Raw genomic sequence first — 16487 nt, 5'->3', positions numbered from 1 at the left:
CACAGTAACCCATTAGATGTGTCATACATAGTGTATTGTGTGTCATAATTCCAGCATATACAGGACCAGCGATCACAGTAACCCATTATATGTGTCATACATAGTGTATTGTGTGTCATAATTCCAGCATATACAGGACCAGTGATCACAGTAACCCATTATATGTGTCATACATAGTGTATTGTGTGTCATAATTCCAGCATATACAGGACCAGTGATCACAGTAACCCATTATATGTGTCATACATAGTGTATTGTGTGTCATAATTCCAGCATATACAGGACCAGTGATCACAGTAACCCATTAGATGTGGCAGTAGGGCCATCCTGCCTGAGCTGGATGTATTTATTTTAGATGTGGGCACCATTCCAGGGCATGGGAGTCTGGGGGAGCAGCAGAAGGACCTAGCACTGCCCTGGACATATATGTACATATTGGGCTCTATAGCAGCACATCCCTAACAGTGAATGTTTTCCAGATCTCCTACTGTAGTTGGTGCACAGGTCTATTTATTACTGGCTGATAAATGTTAAAAGATCCACAGGTGGTGCTATTTATTTCATTTATGACACTGAGAAGAACATGCAGCGCTAGTAAAATTCCATTATATTACTATTTCTATTGTGGTCATGGTGTGGGCTGGGGAGGGGGGTTTCCAGGCAGATGGAACCCCCCCCTGCGTTTGCCTATGTATATGACTTTATGCTAGCGCTGTGTGTCTGATCTTTTCTCCTGTCAGCCATTTTACTATCCCTATTTCTTCCTCCTGACCAGCTCTCTCAGTGCCAGTACTGTCAGGGTAGGAATTTACCTCACAGTATAAGATTTATTTCTGAGAGGAGTGTCACATACCGCTATGTCCAGTGAGGACTCTGTTAGAGGAGCACCTCTCCTATTTTCCTGCTCCAGATGTAAAGCAGGTGTGGGGGAGGGGGCGGTACTCCAGGATGGGTTATGTGCTGCATGTTTGGCCATCCCTGGTACCTCTGCTGTACCCAGCACCTCTCAGGAACCACCTTGGGCTTGTTTTGCACAAGCCCTGACTGTTCTTGTAAATAGGCTTGCAGCCCCTCCTACGTTTCCACAATTGGGGTTTGCACAGCAGGCGGTAGTCCCGCCTCCTGTTCTGGGAGTTCCGGGACCGATAGTAATGCTGTGCCCCCCGCAACATGTCCTTAATCAAGCTGACCCAGGTTCATCCGATTCTGGGGTGCGGGGCTCTCAGCAGGACCAATCTAGACCTGCTAAAAGACAGTTATTGTCATATCCATCCGCTCAGGATGATGAAGATGACGACTCGTCTGATGAGGGCGAAATTGTAGATTTTTCGGACACTGACACTCCTCAAGTAGGGGCAGAGGCTAAGTCTAGTATTTACATTCCAGGCCTCATACGGGCAGTCCGTGCGGCCATGGTAATTACTGACGACAACTTACCTGCAGCGCCTACTCATGCTTATTTTAAAGAGGTTAAAGGAGCTGCAGCAGTTTTCCCTCTATCTGGTCAGCTAGTTGATCACATGGAGGAGGCCTGGAAATCTCCGGGAAAAAGATTTCAACCTCACAAGCGTCTGGCCCGTACATATCCCTTTGCGGAAGATTACTTCACTAAATGGGAGTCTCCTCCTCAGGTGGATTCTCACGTGACTCGCTTAGTAAAGAGCGCAACTTTGCCTATGCCATCTATGTCTTCTCTGACGGATACTACAGACCGTAAAGTGGAGGTGTGCCTAAAGCCTATCTATTCCCTTGCTGGAGGAGCATCTAGACCAGCTATGGCTGTCTGCTGGGTGGCCCAGGCTATGGAAAGGTGGGCGGACGCTTTGGAAGCATCATTTGCTTCTGAGGGTACCAGCGAACGGGTTATGTTAGTGGGTAACCTTCGGGATTCCGCTACGTACATTAACGAAGCAGCTTTGGATTTGAGCCTGCTTACTTCTAGGATTTCTGCGGCGGCTGTGGCCGCTTGACGCTCCTTGTGGTTACGTTCGTGGAGGGCGGACGCTGAATCCAAGAAAGGCTTGGAATGCTTACCCTACAATGGGCAGGTCCTGTTTGGACCAGCTTTGGACGAAATAGTGGACACGTTGGCGGCTGCCAAATCTGCATGTCTACCCTCAGCCCCGACTCCGTCTGGGACTAAAAATCCGTCCTTTCGGCCCTATCGCCCTCCGGGAAAACCTAGGGTTCAGTCTTTTCCAAGACCTTCAGGTCCCAAAAAGACCGCTAAGACCAAAAAGCAAGTTTGGAGTACCAGACGTCCAGCTGCCAAGCCGGACGACAAACCCTCAGCCTGACGGGTTGGGCCTCCCCTTGGGGGATCCCAAGGTGGGAGGCCGACTTCTGCAATACGCCCAGTGTTGGTTCAAAACCACCACACACACTTGGGTAAAGGAGGTGGTATCTCAGGGATATGCCCTCTCCTTCCGCAGAAGGCCTCCTCATCAGTTCTTTGTAACAGCACGTCCTTCAGATCCAACGAAGGCTCTAGCGATCCAAGAGTCGGTGCGTTCTATGCTTCAGATGGGAGTAATAGAACCTGTTCCGTTATCCCTGAGAGGGACCGGATATTACTCCAACCTTTTTCTGGTTCAAAAACCAAATGGATCATACCGACCTATACTCAACTTCAAGTCCCTGAACAAGTTTTTAAGGGTCCCTCGGTTCCGAATGGAGACTCTGCGTTCTATTGTTTTAGCTATGCAGCCTGGGGATTTTATGTTGTCCCTGGATATTCAGGCTGCTTACCTGCATATCCCCATTGCCAGGGTTCATCAGCGATTTACAGTGTCGGACCTCCATTACCAGTTTCAGGCTCTACCGTTTGGCCTTTCCACTGCTCCTCGGGTGTTCACTAAAGTAATGGCGGTCATGGCGGCACACCTGCGATTGCAGGGAGTTCGCCTGTTACCTTACGTGGATGACCTTCCGTTGTTGGCAGGGTCGCCACAAGTCCTTTGCAGCCATCTACAACTGACAATATCTGTATTGCAGGCTCACGGCTGGATAGTGAATTGGAAGTAGTCCTCTCTAATTCCTTCTCAGAGAATGGTCCATCTCGGGGCATTGTTGGACTCTCAGCAACAGAGGATTTTCTTGACGGAGGAAAAGATAACCCAGTTGCAGTCCAAGATACGCAATGTTCTAAGCAGTCGCCGAGTGTCTCTTCTCTCAGCGATGAAGTTACTGGGTTCCATGGTGTCAACGTTCAACATGGTGGAGTATGCCCAGATCCATTCCAGGCCTCTACAAATGTTGATCCTGTCCAGATGGGACAGAAATCCCCATCGAATAAAGACGCAGATGATCAGGCTCACTCCGGAAGTGCGCCTGTCTTTGACGTGGTGGTTACAAAAGTCTCATCTCAGCAGGGGACGTCCGTTTTGGATTTCGGATTGGGTCCTTCTAACAATGGATGCCTGCCTTCGGGGCTGGGGCGCTGTGACAGGCCCACACGTCTTCCAGGGCCGGTGGACGTCAGAGGAATCGGACCTGCCAATCAATATATTGGAAATTCGAGCAGTGTTCAGGGCGCTGCAGCAGACCGTTTCTGCTGGGGAAACCTGTGCAGGTTCAGTCAGACAACGCCACCACGGTGGCTTACCTAAATCGTCAGGGAGGAATTCGAAGCCAAGCGCCTCTAAGGGAGGTGTCCCGCATTCTGATTTGGGCAGAAGGCAATCTTCCGGCCATTTAGGCCGTCTTCATTCCGGGTGTGCTCAACTGGGAGGCGGACTTTCTCAGCTGCCACGATGTACACCCGGGGGAATGGTCTCTTCACCAGGAGGTGTTCCAACTCCTGGTGGACAAGTGGGGTCATCCCGAAATAGACCTCATGGCCTCCAGACACAACCGCAAGCTGTGGGCGTACGGATCCCAAACAAGAGACGCAGGAGCTCTCCTGGTGGACGCTCTGTCGGCACGATGGAACTTCCAATTCGCGTACCTGTTTCCTCCATTCTCCCTGCTGCCTCGAGTAATTCAAAAGTTCAGGCAGGAAGGAGGCAAGATCCTGCTGGTGGCCCAGAAGCAGTTTGTACTCGGATCTCCAGTGTTTATCCATCGACACTCCTTGGCTGTTACCTCAGAGGCCGAACCTATTGTCTCAGGGTCCTTGTCTCTACCCGGACCTGAGTCGGCTATCTTTGATGGCGTGGCTCTTGAGACTTCCCTCTTGAGGTCCAAGGGTTTCTCTAGAGCGGTGGTCAATACCATGTTACATGCTCGTAATCCGGCTTCAGCTAGAATTTACCACAGGGTAAATTTTGAGTGGTGTCGCCCTAAAGCGTACGATCCTCGCGAGTTTAGAATATCGAGAGTGTTGGCTTTCCTTCAGGCAGGCTTGGATTTAGGTCTACGCCTTGCTTCACTGAAGGTGCATGTTTCTGCCCTGTCGGTTTTGTTTCAACGAAGGATTGCTACGCGGCCTGATATCCATACCTTTATGCAGGGTGTCCTTCGCATCCAGCCTCCATATGTTCATCCAGTAGCTCCATGGGATCTGGCTGTGGTCCTGAAGGCGCTACAGGATCCTCCATTTGAACCTCTGGGTTCTGTGGATCTGAAATGGCTTACGGCAAAGGCAGTGGGCCTGATTCAGAGCCGGACGCTATTTGCGCTCGCTCGTTCAGAAAAAAGGGGTGGCTATTCAAATGAACCGTTCGCTCTTTGCGGTCTGTTCACGCCTCTATGTCTGAACGAGCGAACAAAACATGCGGACGTTTTTCGGAAAAAAACGCCCCCTGGCCGCTCGCATCCTACGTCATGTCCGCTATTTATTAGATTAATCGAGTAAATCGAACAGCGTATGAACTGCTCGCTATTCTTGTGGTTTGTTTCTCCTACCGCTATCTTGCGAGCAGTTCTGACTATAAAATAACCAAGTGACGTGGTCAATGACGCTGCTGTTTTAAATATGCACACCCTTAAAACGCCCGTTTTGACCTTTAAGCACGCCTGCGTTCTGATCTCCACTCCCCGTTTTCAAGCACCTTCCCCTGTTACCACCCACATACGCCTCCTCCTGTCCCTCAAAATAGCAGGCATTCGCTATTTAGCGAACAAACGATTTTCGGCCGCACTGACTGGTTCGCGCATGCGTATTACGATCCGTACGCATGCGCAGTTGTGCGAACATCGCTTGGAACGAACGAGCGGCCGCTTACAAGCGACTCAGAATGAAGCCCAGTGTTCCTTTTGGCTATTGCTTCAGCCAGAAGGGTGTCGGATTTGGGGGCTCTTTCTTGTCGTCCACCTTTTCTAATTTTTCATTCGGATCGGGCGGTACTTCGTACCCGTCCCGAATTCCTTCCTAAAGTGGTGTCTAGTTTCCACATTAACGAGGAAATTGTGGTCCCAGCCTTTAATTCATCTGATCTCACAGCTGGTGAGGCTTCTTTGGATGTGGTACAGGCTCTGCGGATTTACGTGGACCGTACCAGTTCTTTGAGAAAATCGGACTCTTTGTTTGTCCTATAAGGATTTCATAAGAGGGGTTGGCCTGCCAATAAACAGACTTTGGCACGCTGGATTTGCATGGCGATCTCTGAGGCATACACTCATGAGGGACTTCCAGTGCCACCCTCTGTGAAAGCTCATTCTACAAGATCTGTGGGACCTTCATGGGCAGCTCGACGTGGCGCCTCAGCTCTTCAGCTTTGTAAGGCGGCCACGTGATCCTCTGTCCATACTTTCGTCAAGCATTACGCTTTTGACACATTTGCTTCTCAGGATGCTTCCTTCGGGCAGCGGATTCTCCTCTCGGCACAGGAGCGTCCCCTCCCTTGAAGGATACTGCTTTGGGACATCCCCAAGGTATCCCTGTGGATTCCTAAGGACCCTGAGGTAGAAAACAGGAGATATGGTAAGAACTTACCTTTGTTATCTCCGTTTCTACGAAGTCTTTAGGGTCCACAGGGCGCCCGCCCTGACGCCCCGTGCTTCCATAGGGTGTTGTTCTGGTCACCGGTTTCTGTCTCCCTTTTCTATGAGAATGTGAATCTTGTGTGTTCCAGACTTTCTTCTTCCTTTTTTCTCTCTCCCGGCCTATGGCTTGATACTAAAACTGAGGTGCCTTGGCCTGGGGGCGGGGTATAGGAGGGGGCCCTGTGCATCCTGGGAGGAAATCTTTAACTCTGTGATGCCCATGGCTGGAGCCAAGCCCTATACCCCAAGGTATCCCTGTGGACCATAAGGACTTCGTAGAAACGGAGATAACAAAGGTAATTTCTTACCATATCTCCTGTTATTGTTTTCCATCTTCTCTTCCTCTACTACAGATTAACAAGCTGGTGAGTGATTTTGATGCCGAACTCCTCCTTCTGCGGCACAAGAAGTCTCAGTTGGACGTGCAGATGAAGATGGCCGACCTGCGGCACATTACGCTCTTCGAGGAGCTGCTGCTGTTGAAGGAATTTGAGAAACGCGAGGACAACCTGCAGGAGAAAGTCAGCGACCGAGCCTCCGAGCTGGAAGAAATGAAGGTGCCTAAATATAATTCCATGCCGAGAGGGAGACTATAGCTCAGCGCTCAGATGATGTGTCTATTACTGTCTCTCCCTTGCAGAGGAAGTCCGAGGATTACCTGCATCAGCTGGAGACCAAGAAGAAGGACATAATGAAGCTGCAGGAGAAGGAAAAGGCTTTAGATGTTACCTTCCAGACCTCCCTGGGCGAGAACAACAAATTTGCCACATTCCTCACCAAAGTCTTCAAGAAGAAGGTGAAGCGTACGAAGAAAAAAGAGGTGCGCGGAGATGAAGGTTTGTGTCCAGTTTGTGACGCCGGCACATTTACATGTATCGACTTTCTATTAAACTTCTTATTAAGAAGAGAATTTGGGTACTGTTAGAGAGATAGTGAAGAGATACTTTCTTTTATCATAGTCTACTCCGCTTTCTCTTTGGTCATAAAAAGTAGATAAAGGCAATTGGTTATTACCAGAGCCTCCCATAAAGGACCTCTTTAAGGCTCTCCAGAAAAACATGGATCCCTATTAAACTCACAATTTTTAGGCTAAACTCTAAAGTCTTCTAAAAAGAGTCTCAGCAAACGTATATGGGGCAAGGGGTGTAAATCTTTCCAGAAAACTGTGCCCACACTCCGTGGGAAAACACTCACCTAATGTAGATTGGGTTTCCATGGGGATAGACGAAGTCCATCTTCCCGGGCCAAGCTTCTGCATCACAAGGGCACTAATAGACAATTTCATTTCTAGAGGAAGATGAGGACAGTGATGAAGATTCGGATGAGGAGTCCACCTATGAAAGTGATGAAGAGGAATCGGAGTCGGAAGAAGGCGTCTTCGATGACTCTGTTTGCCCAGACAGTGAGTATTGTGTTACTGCCCAGTACATACATATATCCCACTATGTCAAGCGTCACATTGTGCAGATGTTTTAGAGGACATACAAGTTGTCTTTTATAACAAAAAAATGACCTGGAACATTCACAGATACCTTTAAAAGTTTTAGACATCTTGGCAGAACTGAGCACTTCAAACTGAATGTTGTTAGAGGGTGGGATTTATTCCCTGCGCACAGAAGGCCTTAATTCATTACATCTTATGGAGGTCAGTCATCTTTATGTTCTCAAAATTCACATGCCCGCTCCAGACTGCGACCCCGAGCTATTCAGCAACACCCTACAACTGCGGGAAAAACGCCTGGACATCGAGGAGGCTCTGGCAGAAGAGAAGAAGGTTGTGGATAACCTGAAGAAGGAGTGCGACACTTTGGCTAAAAAGGTAATTCCCCCAAAAATGGGCTTGAACTCATCATACGAAAACACCGATTTTGTAACTGTGAAGATCATTTAAAACAAGCACACGATTCACACTACACATGGCTTCATTTTATTTACCATATCTGGTCTACCCCGTACGTTGGAAACAACTCCACAAACTAGATGTGATGGGTGTGTGAGGAGGCGGAAAGTGTAAATGTCCATCCTGCTCTCATATTGTAACCACCACTCTCATTACATGGCAGGTTTTCAGTTTTTCTCCTAAAATACTGATCAATTCAGTCTCATTTACATCTTATATTAAGGTATTAACCCTGAGAGTGGGGGAAAGGGAGTGGGACACCAGTACTATATGTATTACATATAGCACTTCTGTATTGTATGTGTGAGGCCTTTGTCTTACATTGAGCAATGTGCCCCTAGTGAAGCCCCTATTTGAAGTCCCGAGTTTGAGGATATAGACGTAATTGCAGACTGTTAGTTTATTGAGCGCCATGGTCCATCGTGATGCCTGGTCCCTATTACTTAAACCAAGTTTCTGCTCTGAATGGAAGGCTGCTTGATTCCAGGTTATTGTTTTGTTACTGATAGATTAAGGTTGTGGAAGTGAACCTGAAGACAGCAGAGGAGGAGCTGGAAGCTTTCCAGAGGGAAAAACAAAAGAAGCTAAATGAACTGCATGTGGTGGTTCCTCTAAAGCTGCACCAGGTACAGTACACTAACATATCTCCAGCATATAACTGCAGGACTATACTATATGTACTACCATATCTCCAACATATAACTGCAGGACTATACTATTGCAGGACACAACCATATCATCAGCATATAACTACAGGACATAACCATATCTCCAGCATATAACTGCAGGACACTACCATATCATCAGCATATAACTACAGGACATAACCATATCTCCAGCATATAACTGCAGGACACTACCATATCTCCAGCATATAACTGCAGGACACTACCATATCTTCAACATACAGTATAACTGCAGGACACTGCCATATCTTCAACATATAACTGCAGGACACTACCATATCTCTAACATATAACTGCAAGACACTACCATATCTTCAACATACAGTATAACTGCAGGACACTGCCATATCTTCAACATATAACTGCAGGACACTACCATATCTCTAACATATAACTGCAGGACACTACCATATCTCCAGCATATAACTGCAGGACATTACCATATCTCCAACATATAACTGCAATACACTACCATATCATCAGCATATGACTGCAGGACACTACCATATCTCCAACATATAACTGCAGGACTATACTATATCACCAATATTGCAGGACACTACCATATCATCAGCATATAACTACAGGACATAACCATATCTCCAGCATATAACTGCAGGACACTACCATATCTTCAACATATAACTGCAGGACACTACCATATCTCCAACATATAACTGCAGGACACTACCATATCTCCAATGTATAACTGCAGGACGCTACCATATCTCCAACATATAACTGCAGGACTATACTATGGGGTTAATCCTATTATGTGCAAAGGGTGAGAGATGCCGCTGAAACGGCGTTAAAAAGCCGGCAATGGACCAGTACCTTGTACCCTTCGCGTCCTGCTTCGAGCCCAAATTCGCTGAATTTTGCTTGCAGCCCTATGGGGCTGCGAGCAAAATTCAGAAAATCCGGGCTGTCGAGAAGTGATGACTCGCACCGGCAAGATCATCGCGGCTAATAGGATTGACCCCCATATCCAGTATATAACTGCAGGACACTACCATATCTTCAACATATAACTGCAGGACTATACTATATCTCCAATGTATAACTGCAGGACACTACCATATCTTTAACATATAACTGCAGGACTATACTATATCTCCAATGTATAACTGCAGGTCTATACTGTATCTCCAATATATAACTGCAGGACACTACCATATCTCCAACATATAACTGCAGTACACTACCATATATTCAACATATAACTGCAGGACACTACCATATCTGCAGCATATAACTGCAGAACACTACTATATCTCTAGCATATAACTGCAGGACACTACCATATCAAAAGCATATAACTGAAGGACACTACCATTACTCCAGCATATAACTGCAGGACACTACCATATCTCCAGCATGCAACTGCAGGACACTACCATATCTCCAGCATATAACTGCAGAACACTACCATATCTCCAGCATATAACTGCAGGACACTACTGTGTCTCCAACATATAACTGCAGGACACTACTGTGTCTCCAACATATAACTGCAGGACACTACAATATCTCCAACACATAACTGCAGGACACTACCATTACTCCAGCATATAACTGCAGGACACTACCATATCTCCAGCATATAACTGCAGGACACTACCATATCTCCAGCATATAACTGCAGAACACTACCATATCTCCAGCATATAACTGCAGGACACTACCATATCTCCAACATATAACTGCAGGACACTACTGTGTCTCCAACATATAACTGCAGGACACTACCATATCTCCAGCATATAACTGCAGGACACACCATATCTCCTACACATAACTGCAGGACATTACCATATCTCCAGCATATAACTGCAGGACACTACTATATCTCCAGCATATAACTGCAGGACACTACCGTATCTCCAAGATGTAACTGCAGGACACTACCATATCTCCAACACATAACTGCAGGACACTACCATATCTCCTACACATTACTGCAGGACATACCCATATCTCCAACACATAACTGCAGGACATACCCATATCTCCAACACATAACTGCAGGACATACCCATATCTCCAACACATAACTGCAGGACACTACCATATCTCCAACACATAACTGCAGGACACTACCATATCTCCAGCATGCAACTGCAGGACACTACCATATCTTCAACATATAACAAGATATAATAAAACGTAAATAGATATCTTGGGAAATAGATGCAACCATCACCTGCACACAATGGAGGCACTCTGTAGTATAAAATGATATTCATGAGAATACAGTTAATCAATTTGCTGGGCAGAAAGATGTCACAGGTCGTTCTCTGACGTCATTAGTTCCTAGTGAGTTAGTAATCTGCATCCCAGATTGCAGAATGGCTGCTTCCATTATCTGTGTGTGATGGGTGTACTTTACATGTAATCTCCCAAGGGTTCTACCTAACTGTATTACCAGACATTTCCCCAACACCTACAGATGTGTCCACATACATTTAGTCTCCGTGCGCCACACATAACTCGGCAGCTCCGTGTGACTCAGTAGCGCCGAGCGTCTTTTTTGCGACTTTTTAACGTAACGTAATGCTACGTGACAGTGTTACAGCCACTGACACTGTAACGTAGCATTTCGCATGCTGATACACCCGCACTGGCACACAGAACAAAGGCTTGCTGCGTATCATTTTAATCAGCAGAAGCTGCTTATGCTAACCATTTGCATCATTATGCGATTAAGATGCATTTGAAGGTAAGAAGTCGCAAAAAAAGACGCTCGGTGCTACCGAGTCACACCACTAGAAGGGCTTTTTAGCGTGCAAGGAGGCTAGATGTATGAGGACCCATCTGTATACTCACAGTGTGATTTATAATGTGCTCTGTTTAGGTTGATTACGTGATAAACGGAGAGATCCCCAGTGACTTGTCCCAGGCCCTTGTGTTCACCAACCATTCACTGGAGAGTCTGCAGCATCGGATCAGGGAGCTGCAGCTGGAGAAGGTGGAGAAGAGAGAACTGTACAAGAAGGCGAAAGAGCAGCACAAACAGCTCATCCGAGAGAGGAAGGAGATGGTGGATAAAATCCAGGGTGAGTACCCGGGACACCGGACAACCAAAGCCACACCTCTCCCATAGGCGAAAGCACGTATGTGGTGAGTGAGGATACTAGGAGATGGCTGTCCGGATGTACCAAACACTGGCAATATGTTTTATTCTTCCTCCTGCTATCACTATGAATGTCCAGGTCTGGAAGAGAAGTGTCAGCAGCAGATGATGATGAAGTTTGGCCGCTTGGTGGACCTGGAGGCCCTGCAGACGTTGTCTGTGAACACCAACCTGGAGGAACTGAAGATGCGGTCATCGGAGAGACAGGAAGAGATGGATTATGAGATTGAACAGTGGAAGGTTAGCACGAGATAAGGGGAATTATTAATATCAGATACTCCACGGGCCGTGCCTCAGATGAGGGCAAAGGTTGGTTGGCTAATGAAACGGTAACTCATGGCTGTTTGGCCTGAGTGTCTAGCAACTAAATCTGTATCCAAACTGGCCGTACATATGGGTGGCTCAGTTGGTCCGGTTGGACTATTCACCAGTCGGGCGTCCTATGGGCTTATCAGTGGAGGGTGGTCTCCAAAATCAACATGCATTCCTGTGTCTGACCCAACTCCTCCGGCGCCAACCTACCCCTGGTGAATGTTCTTTTTGTGTTTTGTGTGGGAGATGTGAGGGAAGGTGATAGAGGAAGATCTATATGGGCTACCTGCACAATAATGCATAATGTTATTACATAATGCCCAGAGTCATATAGGGATGATGACATGGGTGTACAGTTGTCATATGGTGACCTTGTACCTTGGGAGTTATGTACTAAGCGAGGGCATGTGTACTGTGACTCATAGCCACCAATCAGGCAATGAGCTGTAGTCTATCCTGTAACAGGTTAGCAGATGATTGGACGCCATGATTTATAGAACGCTGCCCCTGTTGTGTCATATGTGTTGTGATCTCCTACCTCTCTATACTGTATTATTCTCTACTCCCAATAGACAAGGGTGATGGAGATGAAGAGGGGCCTGATGGAAGTGACCCAGGAGCAGACGCGGAGGCTGGAGAGGATGAACCAGCTGCTGACCGAGAAGAAGACCATCGAGGCAAAACTTGATGCTCAGCAAACCGTTGTGGTACGTCTGTCTCTGGAATGGTCCTTTCACATACTGATGATTAATATGGTCAGCGACGGGTTAGACCGATAAACGCTCCACCTCCAGGTGACTCTACGGGCCGTACCTGTAATGTCATTATATAGAAAGCGATGGAAATGGTGCATTCAGACTTTAGAGGCTCCCGCTGCGACCTCAGAGCTCAGTCACACTCCGCCTGCACAAAAGAGATCACACTCCATCTGCATAAAGGAGATTTATTGTCTCTGGTTTTTGGAACATGTCATTTCCACATCACCTAAGAGCAGGCGCAAAACAGATGTAATAACCCTTTCAGCAAACTCAAAATTTGGGGTGGGTCATGTGACGTTCCTGCGCAGATAAGCGCATTACTCCCTATGCAAAGAAAATCTTGTTCTAGGCAGCAAACAAAGAAATTATGGAGCTCATTCAGACCCGCTCGCAAGATGCGATCGCTCGCTGGCAAAAAGGGGCCGGATATTTAAATTAAGCGCTCGCACTGCGTCGCGTAAGGACGCCCACTGTCTGTTAGCGAGCTACGGCAAAGTACGCTCTCAAGTGTCTGAAGACGCCCCCTTGCCACTCGCAACACACGTCATCTCCAGAGGATTAATCGGGACCATCGTGAGCCATCGGAGCTGCTCGCAGCCCTTGGGGTTGTCTTAACCTGACGCAAGCACTGAGATCAGTGCGGGCTGAAATACATGCAGGTGACGTGTACAGTGACGCTACTTTAAACGGCGTTTTGGGGGACTGACACACCTGCGTTCGTAACACCACTCCCCCAGTACTCAAGCACCTTCCCCTGTTACCACCCACAAACGGCGCTATCTGTCACTCACAGCAGCGACCTGATAGTGGCTTACGAGCTACCAAAATCAGATGGCAACGAATGGCTTGCGCGTGCGCACTGCGAATTATATGCATGCGCAGATGGGTGAAAATCGCTAAGAGCGAGCGATCGTGCCTTAGCGAGCGGGTCTGAATCAGGTCCTATATCTGATGCTCAGGAACCTGACATATTAAATCGGCCTTTTGTAAGTCATCAGTGATTATCTCTGTATCAGGACAGCTTCCTGCCTCGTACTTGGGGCTTTGCCATAATTAACCGTCAAATGTTAAAGCTCAGTTTTGGTGGGTTCGATGAGTAAAATATAAATAATACCTGCACCACAGCTATACGCCTGATCCGGGGGGTTCCCCGGTGTATGATAACCGTATGTCACAGCAGGAGCAAGGAGACCGGTCTCGTTACGCTGCGGACATCAGGGCCTCACTCCTACCGAGGCTCTTCATTTGCATACATCAAACGTCTGCGGACTCATCGCATTAGCTGGAAAGCCGTGACGCAGATAAGTTGTAATTTACATTCTGGTCTCACTGATCAGATCACCCAAAATTCAGAGGTGGACGTAGAAACGCACGTGGCTGCGTCTATTGGCGGTCATCTGTCTGTGACTTTACGCAAATGGCGCTACAAACTCCTTCCCTGGTGTACATTCGTGTGGCCGAACGTGCAAGGACTGAGACGCCTACTGTCAGCGTCTGTACACGAAGTAATTTCGCCTGGTGCATCTTTATACACCGCCACCGGTCGCGCCTTCCTATGGCAGGTGCAGTGTCTCCGTCTGACCACGCCCTCCTATGCCTGTGGCTGTGCGTCTGAGAGCGCAGCTACTTTCACTGACACGCCCACGACACTACCATGACACGCCCACGACACTACCATGACACGCCATTGTTGCGTGCACTACCATCCACCTTGCAATCGCCGCCCAGGAACGTTCATCACTTTTCCACAACACTGATGGCAGCAGCGCCTTCGTGCATACACTTTTTTTTTAGGCGTTTTTAGGCATGCGCAGTTGCAAAGAAGCGCTCAATGACATGAACTTCGGCTTTGCGTGCGGATTGCGTGTGGCTCTGATTCAGGCCTGTAAGATGGGAGATGTAGAAAGAACAGTAATTAAGACATTTCTGGATATATAGCACGTAATAGATCTCATTGCCAGATAAACTCTGTACATGTCGTGCTGCTTCCGCCAACACGTGTGATTTAAAGATAGTTTCTTTATTTCTGTTTTGCGCATTCTGAGTCCTCAGTCACCAGATGTAAAGTCTCCTGACACTGACATGCATCTGGCTCCGTCTGACTCCCCTGTATTTCCTGTGTCCATCTCCAGGGTGAAGAGTTTCAGGGGCCTCGGAAAGCCGACGTTCGGGAGAGGCAGAAGCTGCTCCAGCTGGTGGAGATGCAACTGGAAGAGATTGAGAGTCTGAAAGAGGAGATCGGTCTTCTAAGCAAGAAAGGAGGAAGCATTCTGCCCCCCGCCCACCCGCCTGCGCCCCACGGCACCGGCACCCTGGCTTGAGACAAGTCCTGGCCGACCCCTGAGTCTCACTGGTGTTGCAGCCTAGGCCCATAATAGGCAGTGAATTTCATCCAAGCTAGTGGTTGTGTGATAATTAGTGCGGCTAAGACTTCCTGGGCCTGGCCCCCGGGGAGGCTCTGACCGGTACAGAGTAGTATATTGATTTGCGGCTGAACACGTATCTGTACATACCCGCTGCTGATTCGTTTTCTGGATTATAATAAACTCTTTACCAAAAGAAAAGCTGTTAAATTAGTTCTTCTTCCTTGAAATAGCATTTTATGAAGATTTCTGATCTATTCAGGGGGAATTTTCAACGTATAAAAATCCATAATATTAATCTTCTCTTGAATCTCTGGTGGGACAGTGGATGGGGTATTGGGATGGTTGTAGGAGCTTCAGCACATATTGAAATTCTCCCTGAAGTCCTGGTTCCTCCCCTCCTATGTCCCCCAGTCTGGAGTCAGTCAGTGTGTGTATTGCCTACGACAGCATTCAGTTATTACTTCTTTGTGCTTCATTCACTTCAGCAATTGCCGCGGTTCCAACTGCTGCAGGCGGCGGAGATAGACGAAGACCCAGCGATATGTGCGAGTAAAACATACGCATACGTCCCTTGTGTGTACGCTTGGTTTGCTGCTAGCCATTATCGTCAGTGCGCACTTGCACATATCCTGTACTAGACAGGGCTGCCAAGAGCCAAGGCGGGCCCCGGTAATAGGGGGCATGGCCTAATCTCGGGAGGCGTGGCCACGACAACTTGCAGAAAAATAAATAAAGAAAAAAGATTTGCGCCGGGGAGGGGGGCACTCTGAGCCCCTTCAGCCCGGCGCAAAGCCAGGGGGTCGCGATCAGTGTGATCGCTCCCCCGCACAGGCATAGGAGACTGCTCGTGGCTCAGCAGCCATGAGCAGTCTCCAACTGCAGCTCAGCACACGCTGTGTGCTGGGCTGCTGTGAGGGAGGGGGGGGCGGCGTCGGACCCGGGCCCCCGCCAGGCCCCTCAGGAAGCCCGGGCCCGGGTAATCTGTACCCGCTCCCCCCCCCCCCTCTCGGCGCCCCTGGTACTAGATGCAACGGATACCTGCACTTATGTCCAGATCTGCATAGGCCACAGTCGCTTCTACACTCCCTCGTTCAGCGTTGCCTGTGTGAGACCGCCCGTTACAGCATGGTTACCTTTCTCATGACTCTACATCGCCCTCACTTGTGTGCGCTCAGTCCTGGAGTATGTGCAGTGCGGACGCTCTGCCTACAGTCGCACGTTCAGCTCAGCCCCAGCCCCACACTGTACTAGAGAGAGGGAATATAGGCTGGAAGTAACTCACACTGCTGCTGCTATACTGTATGCAATGCAGCAGTGAACGGAAATAACTTCTAACTACCCGGGGATCAGAACAATTCACATTTAGGACTGTCCCTCTGAAATCGAGGCAGTAGGGGTGGTATTATG

General features: G+C 48.1%; 1 protein-coding gene across 7 annotated transcripts in view; it reads left to right on the top strand.

The window, feature by feature from the left end:
* The window catches only part of CFAP44 (cilia and flagella associated protein 44), a 111853-nt gene extending 96593 nt beyond the window's left edge, over positions 1-15260 (top strand). For 6 of the 7 annotated variants that reach the window (XM_088450763.1, XM_088450762.1, XM_088450761.1 and 3 more), the window contains exons 27-35: positions 6279-6482; positions 6566-6761; positions 7217-7327; positions 7614-7744; positions 8335-8451; positions 11366-11567; positions 11724-11884; positions 12529-12663; positions 14847-15260. In XM_088450763.1, coding sequence (XP_088306889.1) covers positions 6279-6482; positions 6566-6761; positions 7217-7327; positions 7614-7744; positions 8335-8451; positions 11366-11567; positions 11724-11884; positions 12529-12663; positions 14847-15035 — 1446 coding nt within the window. In that variant the 3' untranslated portion in view covers positions 15036-15260. The remainder of the gene's footprint in view (positions 1-6278; positions 6483-6565; positions 6762-7216; positions 7328-7613; positions 7745-8334; positions 8452-11365; positions 11568-11723; positions 11885-12528; positions 12664-14846) is intronic. The other variant, XM_088450767.1, reaches the window with a different exon arrangement.
* The last annotated feature ends 1227 nt before the right edge of the window (positions 15261-16487 follow it).

The sequence above is a fragment of the Taudactylus pleione genome, unplaced genomic scaffold, assembly GCF_031769625.1.
Source record: "Taudactylus pleione unplaced genomic scaffold, aTauple2 ptg000523l, whole genome shotgun sequence".
NCBI lineage: Eukaryota > Metazoa > Chordata > Amphibia > Anura > Myobatrachidae > Taudactylus > Taudactylus pleione.
This window is presented reverse-complemented; position numbering and strand designations above follow the sequence as displayed.